Source organism: Choloepus didactylus, chromosome 6 (genome assembly GCF_015220235.1).
Source record: "Choloepus didactylus isolate mChoDid1 chromosome 6, mChoDid1.pri, whole genome shotgun sequence".
NCBI lineage: Eukaryota > Metazoa > Chordata > Mammalia > Pilosa > Megalonychidae > Choloepus > Choloepus didactylus.
The window spans coordinates 66,877,632-66,893,800 of NC_051312.1; the positions used below are offsets into that span (position 1 = coordinate 66,877,632).

The window sequence follows — 16,169 nt, forward strand, 5'->3', positions numbered from 1 at the left end:
GCATGTGGCAGAAAAGTACTTAGCTAATGACAATTTGGCAAGGATGTAGAGCATATGTGTCAGGATAATGCTAAATCTGACTTAAAAAGTAAGTTGCAATTCACTCATGGATGACTTTAGATAGCCTGATAAGTAATATGGACAGTAATATGAAGGCTGTGGGAAGTCACTTAAAGGTATTTGCATGGGAAGTGAAATGATTGGTGCACTACGAAGAGTAAGAGAGCAGCAGCAGGTGATTAAACTTAGCTTCACCAGTAATGGAACAACCTGACATTATATACCCACTGATGCAATACAATAAGAAATACAAGGCATCACCTATGTGGTATTCTAGTTAAAACTGGAATATTCCATAAAACAGCTGGTCTGGGCTTTTAGAAAAGTCAGTGTAAGAGAATAAATAAGTAAATAAAAAGGCAGGGAACTGGTCTTGATTAAAAGGGAATAAAGAAAATACCAGTCAAATAACATGCATGAAACTGATTGCACACTTAAAGAAATAAAAAGTAAAAGCATTTTGGAGATGATGAGGAAGATTTAATTCAGACTATATATTAGATAAATTTTGGAATTGTTAAATTGCTCAGGTGAGATAATGATGTTGTAGTTATATAGGAATCTGTCTTTATTCTTAGGAGATGTATGTATGCTGAAGTATTTATGAGGTGAAGAATCTTTTTTACTTATCTTCAGCCAAAAAAATAAGTATAGATATGAAGTACAATAAGGAAACAGTATGGCAAATGTTATCACTTGGTGAAGTTTATCATTCTTTTAATTTTTCTGTACTTGGGATTAAAAGAGATAGAATCAGCAGGTGAGGGGATTAGAGGGCAAGACTGGACTAAGAGAAAACAGTTAAAATGTCATTGCTGTATTTCAGTTGAAGATTAATGAAGATCTTCTAGAGTGGCAGTTAGAATAGAAAAGAAGTGCCAAAAGATATTAATAGAAAGGGTGCCAAAAGATACTATGGAGATAAAATCTAAGGGATTTGAAATTTTATTTAGGTGAAAAGAAAAATAAGATTTATATTTTGGATTGTGAGTAATATAATAAAGCGGCATTAATTGCAATTGGAGAACCTCGTTGCAATAAATAACCTGTTTCTCTACTTTTCTAGTCTTTTGTTGCTGAGGCTATGTTACTCATGGCTACTATACTTCATTTGGGCAAATCCTCTCTTCCTAAGAAGCCAATTACAGATGATGATGTAGATCGAATTTCCCTGTGCCTCAAGGTCTTATCTGAATGTTCACCTTTAATGAATGACATTTTTAATAAGGAATGCAGACAGTCCCTTTCTCACATGTTATCCGCTAAACTCGAAGAAGAGAAATTATCCCAGAAGGTAAGTTATATAAGATAAGCCATAAAGTGCTTTGTGTTTTTTTAATTTTCTTGATTTTTTTCAGTCCTCATATATGAGGGCTATCTTTATTAATGGCCTGCAAAAGTCTCTCTTTCTTTCCATATTGAAAAGAAGTGCATATTATTTTGTTAACACAGAAGGAATCTGAAAAGAGGAATGTGACAGTACAGCCTGATGACCCCATTTCCTTCATGCAACTAACTGCTAAGAATGAAATGAATTGCAAGGAAGATCAGTTTCAGCTGAGTTTGCTGGCAGCAATGGGTAACACACAGAGGAAAGAGGCAGCAGATCCCCTAGCATCTAAACTTAACAAGGTAACTTAATGTTAAATACATTTGTAGGTTATAATTTTTTTAATTAAATTCTTTTTTTATTTGAGTAGTTTTAGATTTATGAAAAAATCATACAGAAAGTACAAAGTTCCCATATAAGCCCCTCTATATACAGTTTTCCTTATTATTAACATTATTTTACATAATTGTACCTGCTAAAATTTATGAAACATTATTACTGTAATTATATTATTAATTATAGTCTATAGTTTACAATCGGGTTTACTTTTTGTATTGTCCTGTTCTATTATGGTAACATATATGACCTAAAATTAATCATTTTAGCTACTTTCTTATCACTGATAGGTTATTTAAATCGGTTACTTAAGGAAAGTAGTTAACCAGAAAGTTGCTGTTTCCACTGTTTTTTTAAAATAAATGTAACTAGTTATGCAGCATGAGTCTTTGTCAAGTCACTATGATTGATAAGTTCATTAAATATCAGGTGAAATCCAGAAGCTGATAAAGGATTTTATTCTGTGATAGTGCTATAAATCTATTAGATGACTTTATAGCTTGCGGCAGTTGTATACTGTATGATTCTGTAGTCATAATCTAATAAATAGATCTGGGGGATCCTTAGGAGTTAATTTAAAGTTTTTAAAGGGAAGCTGAACATGCCGAGTTCTGGCCTCTTTCCCCACACCCTGACCTCAGCTCCTCCTACTTTAAAAAGAGAACTCTACTTTCACATTCCCAATATATTGAATTCCATGTAGGATTTTATTGGGGAAATGATTCTACTCTTTTAAAAAATATAAATTTAAAAATCAATAATATAGTTTAATCCCTTCATCTGTTAGATGAGTAAACAGTTCCAAATTGATTTTTTTTCCAAGATAAGTTTAGTAGCAGAATTGGAACTGCTAAAACACTTTCTCGCCCTTCAAAATGTAAATTGCTATCAACAACATTACACTTTTAAAGTGTTTTATACTTTGGATGTTTTTTATTTTTATTTTTTTCTTTTTGGAATATTTAAAATTTTATCTCTAAAATTACAAGCATTTCTTCTTATTTGGTTCCTGAGTTTGGGTAACAGGGGATACCATAAGATTTTAATTTATTTGGTTTCTGAGTTTTGGAGAGCAAATAGTGAATTTAGATACTGAGAAATTTATCTGAAAATATATCCAAATCTATTCACTTCTTAAGTTGGAGTAGTGTTCAATGTGTTTGCTAAATATGTTTGGCATCATTTAACTTAGCTGAGGCTCTGAGCTTAATGTCAACATAAACGACATCCTTTTACTGAGCTTTTGAGCTTAAAAACCAATAGATGCCTAGATATCACCTTTTAATTTTGAGTTTTAAGTTCCATATTGTTTTGAAAACCTTTTTAAACTGTAGGACCTGTTGTTTCTAATGTTCTAGTTTTAATTTCTACTTCTGTTATAAAACACTTTTATTATACCTATCTCAAAAGACTTGTCTAATCACAATTATATAATAATGTGGATTACAGGGGGTGACAGTGTGAATGTGAAGACCTTGTGGATCACACCCCCTTTATCTAGTGTATGGATGAGTGGAGGAATGGGGATAAAAACTAAAGGACAAATGGGGTGGGATGGGGGGATGATTTGGGTGTTTTTTTTCACTTTTATTTTTCATTCTTGTTCTGGCTCTTTCTGATGTAAGGAAAATGTTCAGAGATAGATTGTGGTGATGAACACATAACTATGTTATCATACTGTGGACAGTGGATTGTATATCATGGATGATTGTATGGTGTGTGAATGTATTTCAATAAAACTGAATTTAATAAAAAAAAAAAAGACTTGTCTAATCAAAAGCACCTCTGTTAATTACTTATCAGACTTAGTCCTTTGGCTAGACTATTTTTTATTAAATTGTCTCAGTCATTTGATTATCTTTATTTTTGTTTGACAGGTCACCCAGTTGACAGGTTTCTCAGATCCTGTATATGCAGAAGCTTATGTTCATGTCAACCAATATGATATTGTCCTGGATGTACTTGTTGTGAATCAAACCAGTGATACTTTGCAGAATTGCACATTAGAGTTAGCTACTCTAGGTGAGGAAATTTATCATAAAAGAAAGATATTGTGACATAGTAGATCTTTATGACAGATTATTAAGGGAAGTACACAATTCAAAAACACTTTTCAGGCTCCCTATAGTATTTGTAGTTTTTGGAAATGCAGAAATGCTATGCTCCATGTGGCTTAAGTGTTTCTTGAGTGATATATAACCCCAAAAACGGAATCTTGGGTTATCATTGTCTAAACCTGTTCCATTTATTTTTATGAAAATTAATAATACAATAAGTTTCATTATAAGATTTATTTTAAGCCCTTTGTGACATGTTGAATCAAGGCCTAGTTTTACATTTACATTTTGTCTCTTTCAACTTGTTTTCTGAATCTGTCATAATGACTTTCTTGTGTTCTTGTCACATTTTGATGGATTTATTCAGAGACCTCAATCTAGTAAATGTGAGTTTTTCTAGATATAAATAAAAGCTATTTAAGTTACAAATTTACTCAGTAGCTCACTTAGTTACATTTTTAATTGGCATAGTACAGAACTAGATGTTTTCTGAGTCCATAACTGATACATACCTTCTGTGGTAAAAGTAATGCTTCATTATCATATTTAGCAACATGAGATACCTTTTTTCTTTTTACTAAAGACATGTGAATTAGATTCTCTCTGACCACTTCCAGTTTTGAAGTTGGTAAATGTAAAATTGTGTACAGGAGTGGTACAGTGCCCCTAATAAGGCAAGAATTAAGGGATGTCAAAAGATTGAAGAAAAACATATTTTTCTGCCCTTTCTTCCTCAGCATAGCTTGATGCCTACTTAAAGAACTGTCCTTGAGAATTTACAAGTCTTTATGCAGATTGTTTTATCTTTTTTTTGTAATAGAGTATCTATTCTGAGTTAAGCTTTTTTGAGAAGTTTGTATTCATCCATTGATATAAATTTTTTTTTTTTTTTTTTGCTGTGTAGAATTCAGTTGAAAGAATGTATTAAAATTTATTTACCAATTTTTATGCATGTCTCTTGGCACACATATACAAATGTTTCTTTAGGGAATTTATCCAGGGCACTGATTTAAATTTTATGCCCAAAGTACATGGGAACATGCACAGGGATTAAATGTAGAATTATTATGAGATGTCTATTTTCTTTTAAAAGAAAAGTTACACATTGATATGAATAATAAGGTCATTAAATGATTTCTTTATATTTTCCTCATAATATTTGAATCATAACCCTTTTCTTGTTCCTTGTTTTTCCAGAAACTATTTCACTGCATACACTTAAGGTTTTTTATGATTTGAGAGGATAATATATGTATTTTTAAAAACTATGTTGAAACCCTTTTTTTTTCCAGGGGATCTGAAACTTGTAGAAAAACCGTCTCCTTTGACTCTTGCTCCTCATGATTTTGCAAATATTAAAGCTAATGTCAAAGTAGCATCAACAGAAAATGGAATAATTTTTGGTAATATAGGTAAGCAGTTGTTTTATAGCATCTGATATTTGAATATTCTGATTAAAGAATTCTAGAATGGGTTTATTAGGTTGATGTGTATGCCAATCACTAAAATGGAATATAGGAGAGAAGAACAAATTTGAGAGAGACCAATAAGTTAAATCTTGGGCAGGTTGAGTAGTAAAGTGTCTGAAGATAACCAGAGGCAGTTTGATGTAAGTCTGGAACTTGAACGAGAGGTCTAAACTAGAGATAAATATTTAAGTCTTCAGCCTGCAGGTGAAACCGCAGGAATGGAAGAAATCACCCAGAGAAGTCATAGCGATTGAGAAGAGGGGAGATTGAAAATAAAATCCAAGAGAATAGCAATATTTAAAACTTATTGGGAGGAGGAGGATCCTACATAGGAATCCTTACGTGTGGTTAGAGAAGAAAAAAGCCTCAAGGAGCACGTAAAGCTGCAAAAAGATAAAGAAATCTGAAATCTGAAAGAGGAGTCTTTAGGATTTAGTGATTGGTGATCTTAAAACATTTCCTATGGCATATCTCAAACATTGGTTATAAGTTGAAGACTAAATAGGAGATGAGGAAATAAAAATAATGAATGTGGACTATTCTTTCTAGGATTTGGCTTTGGTGGGAATGAGAGTGGGCAGTAGCCAGAAGAGAAGGCAAGGATGAGAGAGGATTTACTTTTTTAAAATGAGAGAGCATTGAATATGTTTATAGACTATCAGTAGTGAATGGGACAGTCGAAGGACACTCTTACAGTGACTGATGGAATGAGGTCCTAAACCAAAGCCAGGATCACAGATGGCAGGAAGTATTTAACCTTGAAGAAAAGAGGAGGCAACACTTGTTTGACATGAAAGGGAAAGTAGTGAGAGTCAATTCAGACAGATACTTATTTTTAGATATGGGGCTGAAAATTAAAGGAACTTATTCTTGGTAACCTGAGTTTTCTCTGGAAGTAGATAGAGTGGGAAAATGTCAGTAGAAGAGGCTAGAAAATGGAAAGTAGGCTCCAGTCAGATTATGAAGGGCCTTTCTACTGTGGAAGAAACGTCACATAAGCAGATAATCTTGCATCAAGTGCTATTACTCTGCAATATTTATTTAAAAATATTAGTTAAGTACATGCCATGGAAATACTGTTCTATTTGTGTGTCACATGCAGTGCCTAGCACTTTGAAACTACTGTATAGGTAATCACTGTTTGTTTAAAAACAAACAATAAAATATTTGCCTGAGTTTGAATTCTAGCCCCACCTCAAGCAACTTAATTAACTTCATTGTGCTTTAGTTTCCACATCTATATGATGGAAAATACCAATACTATCACACAGGATTAATGGAAATATTAAACAGGTAATATTTGTAAAGTACTTAGAATACAGACTAGCACATACTATGCACTATATAAATATTTGCTAATACTATTATTTGGAAATATTAAAACTTTTTAAATTAAAATTTACCGCTGGTGATTAAGGATCTTTTTGCATTTGTATATTACAGTTTATGATGTCTCTGGAGCAGCAAGTGACAGAAATTGTGTGGTCCTCAGTGATATCCACATTGATATCATGGATTATATCCAGCCTGCAACTTGCACTGATGCTGAATTCCGTCAAATGTGGGCCGAATTTGAATGGGAAAACAAAGTTAGTTCGTGAGAGATTTTCTTGTACTCCTTATCTTTCTTGCTTTTTGGCTAGTGTTGAAGGATTCTCTGATAAAGTTAATCCCACTGAATAGTGACAGATGTAAAAAGCAAGCGATCTTTCAGTATCTGTTCCTGCAAATTAGATCTAGCTGGAAATCAGGCACATAGTTTGGCAAGTTGCTATCGTAAACTGGTGAGAGTAGCAGTTTCATAATTAATCTAATTGATCAAGACATTATAGACAATCCCAACCCTTGTAGGTATGAATAGTAATTTACCATTGATCCAGTATCCAAAAGACCCTTTGCAAAGTCAATGTCCTGCTAAGGAGATTAGTTCCTTCTAGTGTTGATTTTTTTTTTTTTTAAATCTTTTTGTTTTAAAATAATTTGAAACTTACAGAATAGTTGCAAAAAATAATGCAAAACCCATACAGAGAACTCCAGCATACCCCACATCTGATAACCAGATCTACCATCTTTTAACATTTTGCCACATTTGCTGTATCATTCTATCCATCCATCCGTCTGTCTGACTATTCTCTTAACATTTGAGAATAGGTTGTATTCATCACGCTTTCATGTACATTTCCTAAGAACAAGGATCTTCGTTTATGTAACCATCTCTTGTACAGTGATCGAGTTCAAGGCATTTAATATGGTATAAAGTTTGCAGTCTATACTCCAAATTGTTCATGTGTACCAATAAAGTCCTTTTGAGCCTTCTTCCTCCATTACAGGGTTCCATCCAGGATCATGTGTTGCATTTAATTGCCATTGTCTCTTTAGTTTCTCCCTCTTTTTTTTTTATTGTGGAAATATATATACAACATAAGATTTCCCATCTCAGCCACTCCTAAACATGCAATTCAGTGGGAATAATCACATTCACAACATTGTGCTATCCTCACCAGCATCCATTACCAGAATTCTCCTATTACCCCAAACAGAAACCCTGCAGCCATTATGCATTAACTGCCCACTGCCCTTCCTGCCGCCCAACCCCCACCCCTGGTAACTTCACTCTACTCCCTGTCTCTATGAGTTTGCATATTCTAGCTATTTCATATAAGTAGCTTATACAATGTCTGTTCCTCTGTGTTTGACTTTATTTCACTCAATGTGATGTCTGCGAGTTCCATTTATATTGTAGCACACATCAGAATTTCATTCCTTTTTAAGGCTGAATAGCATTCCATTGTATGTATATACCACATTTTGTTTATCCATTCATCTTCTGATGTACATCTGGACTTCTGCCTTGTGGCTATGGTGAATAATGCTTTTATCACCAATGGTATACAAATATCTTTCTGAGTCCCTGCTTTCAGTTGTTTTAGGTACATACCTAGAAATGGGAATGCTAAGTCATGTAATTCTGTGTTTAACTTTTTGAGGAACTGCCAAATTGTTTTCAACAGAGACTGCACCATTTTATATTCCCACCAATAATGCACTGAGGTTCCTGTATTTTTCCACTTCCTTGTCAGCACTTCTTGTTTTCTGTTTAATAATAGCCATTCTATTGGTTGTGAAGTGGTATTTCATTTTGGTTTTGATTTGCATTTCCCTAATGACTAATGATGCTGAGCTTTCTGTTCATGTGCTTATTGACCATTTTTTAAAATTCATTTTTATTGAGGTATATTCACATACCATGCAGTCATACAAAGCGTACATTCAGTTGTTCACAGTACCATTATATAGTTGTGCATTCATCAGCAAAATTAATTTTTGGACATTTTCATTACCACACACACAAAAATAATAATAAAAATTAAAGTGAAAAAGAACAATTAAAGTAAAAAACACTGGGTGTTTTTTTTGTTTGTTTGGTTTTTTTTTTTTGCCCCCATTTTTCTACTCATTCATCCATACACTGGACAAAGGGGAGTGTGGTCCATGTAGCTTTCCCAATCACATTGTCACCCCTCATAAGCTACATTTTTATACAATCGTCTTCATGGGTTCTGGGTTGTAGTTTGATAGTTTCAGGTATTTGCTGCTAGCTATTCCAATTCATTAGAACCTAAAAAGGGTTGTCTATTATACAAAAGAGTGCCCACCAGAGTGACCTCTTGGCTCCTTTTGGGATCTCGCAGCCACTGAAACTTATTTCATTTCCTTTCACATCCCCCTTTTGGTTAAGAAGATGTTCTCCATCCCACGATGCTGATTATTGACCATTTTTATATCTTTTTTGAAGAAATACCTATTCAAGTCGTTTGCCAATTTTTTTAATTGGATTTTGTTTTTTTTCTCTTTTGAGTTGTAGGAGTTCTTTATATTTTCTGAATATTAACATCATTATCAGATAAAGGATTTCCAAATATTTTCTCCCATTCTGTTGGTTAGTTGCCCTTTCACTTTCTTAATAATGTCCTTTGATGCACAAAAGTTTTAAATTTTTGTTAAGTCCAGTTTACTTTTTTCTTTTGTGCTTTTGGTGTAAAATCTGAGAATCCCCATGTTTTCTTCTAAGAGTTTTATAGTTTTAGCTCTTAAATTTAGGTCTTTGATCCATTCTGAATTAATTTTTGCATGTGGTGTGAGATAGGGATCCACTTTCATTCTTTTGCATGTGGATATCCAAGGTCCCCAATACTCTAGAAGAAACCATTCTTTCCCTCCTGAGTAGGCTTGGCACCCTTGTAAAAAATTCATGCTGTTTTCATTACTATTGCTTTGTAATCAGGTTTGAAATTGGAAATGTTGAGTCCTCCAACATTGTTCTTTTTTATTATGGTTTTGACTATTCAAATTCCCTTGCCCTTCCATATGAATTTGATGATTTTGATGTGAAGAAGTCTGTTGGAATTTTGGTTGAGATTGCATTAAATCTGTAAATCGCTTTGTATAATATTAACAATATTAAATCTTTCAAATCAGGATCATGGAATACCTTTCCATTATTTAGATCTTCTCTAATTTCTTTCAGTGTTAATTTGTAGTTTTCTGTGTACAAGTTCTTTACATCCTTGGATATTTTATTCTTTTAGTTACTATTGTAAATAGAGTTGTTTTCTTGATTTTTCTTTTCAAATTGTTCCTTGCTCTAGCCTTGATTTTTATTAGAAATACCATGTATGCAATATGTTTCTTGATCTTTTATGAGGTTATATATTTGAAAGTACTGATATGAACCTGCAGTTTGTTGGATTTTATAGATGTAGAAGATTTAATTTTTGTTGCCTTTCCTATTCCAAAATAGTTGGAAGGAAGTTCTTAATATGAAATATCAGGGGTTGTTTCTTTGACCCCAAAATAAAAAATTCGCAAAATACATGATGTTCTCGTTACAAGAATTATCTTCTCCTTAACTTTTTTTTATCCTTTCTGTAGGTGACGGTTAACACAAATATAATTGATTTAAATGAATATTTACAGCACATATTAAAGTCAACTAACATGAAATGCCTCACTCCAGAGAAGGTAAGTTTTTAATAAGAACTTAAGTCCGATAGAGAATAATTTGGTAGACTCCTGGCTTTCTTGTATTTTTTCTGGTATAATTTTGTTGTTATTCAGCCTTGGAAAAACAGTATCATTCTGGAGTATCTAAAAGTAGTTATCCCACAGATTGTATAAATCTGCTTCTCTCTCTATTAGAATACAAAGGCCTGCTTGTTCCTGGTACAGTTGCCCGATTGAATAGGCAACCTCATTTTTTTTTTCCAATTGTCTCTCTCTTTCATATGGGCCTATTCCAAAAGTTTGTGATATTGCATTAGAAAAAATGTTCATTACTCTTGTATCGGCTCTGATTGTAGGTCAGAATATATCTGCTGAAATACAGAATTGTTGGTACACTATGATTTTCTGGTAGGCATGTGTATGTGAAAAGAAATTAGAAAGAAAGAAAAATGAAGGTGGGACTCTAAAGGGACTTTTTTCCTTTTGTAAATTTTGTTATTATAACATTAATTTTATCAGTAAAAGAATATCTGCTGCCAAACAAGTAGGTTTTGATTTTATTTATTTGAATCTTCTCTCTTTTTGACTTTGTCAGTCTATCTAAGGGTTTGTTAATCTTGTTGATCTTCTCAGAGAACTAACTTTTGGCTTTATCGATTCTATTGTTTTTTCATTGTTGTTGTTCTCCAATTCATTTATTTCTGCTTTAATCTTTGTTATTTCTTTTCTTCTATTTGCTATAGGGTTAGTTTGCTGCTCTTTCTCTAATTTCTTCAGTTGTTCAGTTAGGTCTTTGGTTTTAGCGCTGACTTCGTTTTTAAAAGGCGCTTATAGCTATAAATTTCCCTCTCACCACTGCCTTCACTGCATCTCATGAGTTTTGATATGTTATATTCTTGTTTTCATTCATCTCCATATATTTACTGATTTATCCTGAAATTTCTTCTTTGACCCACTGATTGTTTAAGAGTGTGTTGTTTAACCTCTGTGTATTTGTGAAAGTTTCAGTTTTTCAATGGTTATCAATTTCCAGCTTCATTCCACTTTGATCAGAGAAAGTGCTTTGAATCTTTCTCTGAATTGTTAAGACCTTGTTTTGTGTCCGAGCATATAATCTATCCTGGAGAATGTTCCATGAGCTCTTGAGAAGAATGTATATCCCGAAAGGGGTGCACCAATCTATATGTCTGTTAGGTCTAATTCATTTATCATATTGTTTAGCTTCTCTTATTTTCTTATTGATCCTCTGTCTGGTTGTTCTGTCTATTGAAGAGAGTGGTGTGTTGAAGTCTCCCACTATTATTGTAGAAATGTCTGTTGCTCCTTTCAGTTCTCCCAGTGTTTGCCTCATGTACTTTGGAGCACCTTAATTGGGTACATAAACATTTATATTGTCATTTCTTCTTGGTGAATTGCCCTTTTTATTAATATATGGTGTTCTTCCCTGTCTATTATGACATCTTTGCCTCTAAAGTCTATTTTGTCTGATATTAGTATAGCTACCCCAGCTTTCTTTTGGTTACCAATTGTGTGGAATCTTTTCCATCCTTACATTTTCACCTATTTGTATCTTTGAGTCTAAGATGAATCTTTTATAAACAGCAAATAGATGGATCACATTCTTTAATTTATTCTGCCAATCGGTGTCTTTTAATTGGGGAGTTTAGTCCGTTAACATTCAAAGTTTTTACTGTAAAAGCAGTTCTTGATTCAGTCATCTTATCCTTTGATTTTTATTTGTCAGGTCTATTTTTTTCTCTCTCTTTTTATCCTTTAAGTTACCCTTATTAATATTCTGCAATTCTGTACACTTCTCCAGACCTCACTCTCCTGTCTTTTTTTCAGCCGACAGAGCTCCCTTGAGTATTCCTTGCAGGGCAGGTCTCTTGTTAACAAATTCTCTCAGCATTTGTTTGTTGGTGAAAATTTTAAACTCTCCCTCACTTTTTTTTTTTTTAATAGTAAATTTTATTTTGAAATAAGTTCAGACTTACAGGAACAGTTGTAAAAACAGTACAAACCCCATACATAGAACTCCATCATACCCCGACCCCCCTCCCCCGATACCCTGATCCATCACCTTTAAGATCCTGTCACACCACTGTCTTTCTTTCCCTCCCTCCCTCCGTCCCTGCCTAACACCCATCATCTATTGCTCTGTCCTCTGAACATATGAGAGCAAGCTGCACATAACTTTGAACAAACAATATAATTCACATATACCTTTCCCATGAACAAGAACATTATTTTATGCAATCTCATTAAACGCAGCTAAGAAGTTCAAGAAATTCAACATTGATATAAAGCTTACATTCTTTATTTCATTTTTTTTTTTTTCCTTGTGTCCCATCTGTGTCCCTTTGAGCCTCCTCTCCTCCGACCTCAGATCCCATCCAGGATCATCCTTGGCATTTAATTGTCATCTATTTAGACTGTCTTATTTTTCTTTTTTTCAATTGTGGAAAGATATATGTAGCCTAAATCTTCCTATTCCACCCCTCCCTAGCATTCCATTAGTGGGATTAATCACATTTAGAATGTTGCAATGCTATCACCTTCCGACCATCCATTTCTAGAAGTTTCCCTTCACCCCAAACCAAAACCCCTATTCTCATTTCTTAACTCCCCATTGCCCCTTCCCCCACTTCTTGGAATCCCTACTCTACTTTTCATCTCTTTGGTCATATTCTCTGATACTTTCTTTGTGTTTACCATGGGGCTTAAATTTAATCTCTTAAATCTGTAACAATCTTGTTTTTCTTTGATACCAACTTAACTTCAATAGGACACATAAACTGTGTTCCTATACTCCTCCATTCCCCCACCTTTATGTAGAATTGTCAAGAATTACGTATTTTACATTGAGTCCAAAACCACTGAGTTATCATTACAGTTTATGTATTTTAGATCCTGTAGGAAGTAAATAGTGGAGTTATAAATCAACAATACAGTAGTATTGGTCTTTATATTTACCATGTGATCTTTACTGGAAATCTTTATTTCTTCATGTGGTTTCAGTCAATTGTTTAGTGTCCCTTCCTTTCAGCCTGCTTAGGACTGATCTGGTGATGAAGTTCCTCAGCTTTTGATTATCAGGAATGTTTTCTTCTCCCCCTCATTTTTATCCTTCAGGTGTTTGTGAATTCTCCAAGTCTCTGATGGTTATTGACTTCTATTTGTATTCCATTGTGGTCAGAGAATGTGCTTTGAACAAATTCATTTTTTTATTTTTTATTTTATTGAGGCTTGTTTTATGTCCCCACATACAGTCAATTCTGGAGAAAGATCCGTGATCACTAGTGAAGAACGTGTCTCAGTGACCTGGGATGTAATATTCTATATATGTCTGTTAAAAGTCTCTGTATCTCTTTCTCCTTTCTTTGTTTCTCTGTCGGTAGGGCTCGCTTTAGTATCTGAAGTAGGGCAGGTCTTTTATTAGCAAACTCTCTCAGCATTTGTTTGTCTGTGAAAAATTTAAGCTCTCCCTCAAATTTGAAGGAGAGTTTTGCTGGATAAAGTATTCTTGGTTGGAAATTTTTCTCTCAGAATTTTAAATATGTCATGCCACTGCCTTCTTGCCTCCATGGCGGCCACTGAGTAGTCATTACTTAGTCTTATGTTGTTTCCTTTGTATGTGGTGAATTGCTTTTCTCTTGCTGCTTTCAGAACTTGCTCCTTCTCTTCAGTATTTGAGAGTCTGATCAGAATATGTCTTGGAGTGGGTTTGTTTGAATTTATTCTATTTGGAGTTGGCTGGGCATTTATGCTTTTGTGTATTTATGTTGTGTAGAAGGTTGGGGAAGTTTTCCCCAACAATTTCTTTGAATACTCTTTCTAGACCTTTACCCTTCTCTTCCCCTTCTGGGACACCAATGAGTCTTAAATTTGGATGTTTTATTTTATCTATCATATCCCTGAGATCCATTTCAATTTTTTCAATTTTTTTCCCCATTCTTTCTTTTGTTCTTTTGTTTTCTGTTCTGTGGTCCTCGAGGAGGCTGAGTTGTTGTTCAACTTCCTCTAATCTTGTATTATGAGTATCCAGAGTCTTTTTAATTCGGCCTGCATTTTCTTTAATTTCCATAAGATCTTCTGTTTTTTTATTTACTCTTGCAATATCTTCTTTATGTTCTTCTAGGGTCTTCTTTATGTCTTTTATATTCTGTGCCATGCTTTTCTTCAAGTCTTTTATATCCCGTGCCATGCTCTCATTGCCTGTCTGTAGTTCTTTGATTAATTCTGCTAGGAACTGTGTATCTTCAGATCTTTTGATTTGAGTGTTTGGGTTCGGGTTCTCCATGTCATCTGGTTTTATCATATGCTTTAAGATTTTCTGTTGTTTTTGGCTTCTTGGCATTTGCTTTACTTGATCTTTAATTTGTTAGAATTGCAGCTTGGTGACATACACTTTCTCTAACTAACCAGCAGATGGCGTCCATGAGTCACTTATTCCCCTCAAGTCAGTTTTCCCCAACTTTGTGATGTGGGGATCTGATTCTTTTGGGGTCCAATTGGTGCATTTAATTTGTGTGTGTTGTTGGTGCTGTCTGCCCTCAATGAGGGGCATGTGCCTGAGCAGTTAGGGAGGGAGGGCAGGTTTAACAATCAAACCTCCCAGGTGTTCCCGGAGATTTAAGGCCATTCTCTGCCGCTGACACAAAAGTCCTTGGTATTGGCGTAGGTTCCCTGGGATTTCCAAGCAGTTCCCCCCTCCTTGCTGTGCTTTTCCAGGACCTCTGTTGAGGGGGGGAGGGCCGTGCCACATCACAAGTGAGTGCCAGCCTCCAGGGAAGCCCTGGGCCACCGGACTATGTAGGGGCGTTCCCAGCCCGCTTCAAAGATGGTTGAACGGGATGCGTTAACTTCCCCCTTTCTGCACAGCTCCACTCTCCCAGCTCCAGGACAGTCAGCCGTGGGCGTATTCAAGGCCACTGTCCACGGCCGATATTGTGTCGTGTGAGCGGTGCTGCGGGAAAGATTCCCTGTCAGGCTGGATTTCTTGGCTCGGCTCTGTGCTGTGTGTTCGGCCCCGGGCAGAAGTAGCCCCACCCGCTGGGGAGACAGCTGCAAGTCGTGCGTTTCCTCTTTGCTTCCCTGGACCGAGACAATCAGCAGTGGGCATGGGAAGGGGTATCCTCCACCCCAGACACCGAGGCGTTAGTTCAGACCACTCCCATCTTATCTGCAGCTGTTCCCAGGCTTCTTTTTTTTTTTTTTTCTTTTAAACGCCAACCCACCATTTCCCCACACCGCAGCGTGGCCGAGGGATTCAGCCTACTCACTCACTCGTTTCAGAATGCAGATTCCTGGTTTCACCAAACGCACATTCCCTGTGGCTTTAGCAGAACTTGTCCGGCTGGTGCTACTTTGGAAGTAGTGTTCTGGGTCCTTTCTGGTTTTTTATCTAGTGTTTTCCACGGAGGTGTTTTTTCCTCTGTCTCACCTAGTCGCCGTCGTAGGTTCCTCCTCTCCCTCACTTTTGAAGGACAGCTTTGCTGGGTGAAGAATTCTTGGCTGACAATTTTTCTCTTTCAGAATGTTAAATATATCGTACCACTGCCTTCTCACCTCCACCGTGCCCAATGAGTAGTCAGCATTTTGTCTTATGTGACTTCCTTTGTGTGTGGTGAATTGCTTTTCTCTTGCTGCTTTCAGTACTCTCTCCTTCTCTTCGGCATTTGACAGTCTGATTCGTATATGCCTTGGAGTGAGTGGATCTATTTCGATTTATTCTATTTGGAGTTCATTGGGCTTCTTTGATTTGCATGTATGGCTTTTATAAGGGTTGAGAACTTTTCCCCTATTGTCTCCTCAAATAATTTCCTAGCCCTTACTCTTTTCTTCTCCTGGGACACCAGTGATTCTTATATTTGTGACCTTCATGTTGTCTGAGATCCAATTCAAATTTTTCCA

The 16,169-nt window shown here is 35.3% G+C and overlaps 1 protein-coding gene across 3 annotated transcripts in view; it reads left to right on the top strand.

Annotated features, from left to right (window-relative positions):
- Window positions 1-16,169, top strand: part of COPB1 (COPI coat complex subunit beta 1) — a 67,253-nt gene that overhangs the window by 49,506 nt on the left and 1,578 nt on the right. For all 3 annotated transcript variants that reach the window (XM_037839394.1, XM_037839396.1, XM_037839395.1), the window contains exons 15-20: window positions 1,127-1,354; window positions 1,513-1,692; window positions 3,604-3,748; window positions 5,076-5,195; window positions 6,696-6,841; window positions 10,185-10,274. In XM_037839394.1, the coding sequence (XP_037695322.1) occupies window positions 1,127-1,354; window positions 1,513-1,692; window positions 3,604-3,748; window positions 5,076-5,195; window positions 6,696-6,841; window positions 10,185-10,274 (909 nt within the window). The remainder of the gene's footprint in view (window positions 1-1,126; window positions 1,355-1,512; window positions 1,693-3,603; window positions 3,749-5,075; window positions 5,196-6,695; window positions 6,842-10,184; window positions 10,275-16,169) is intronic.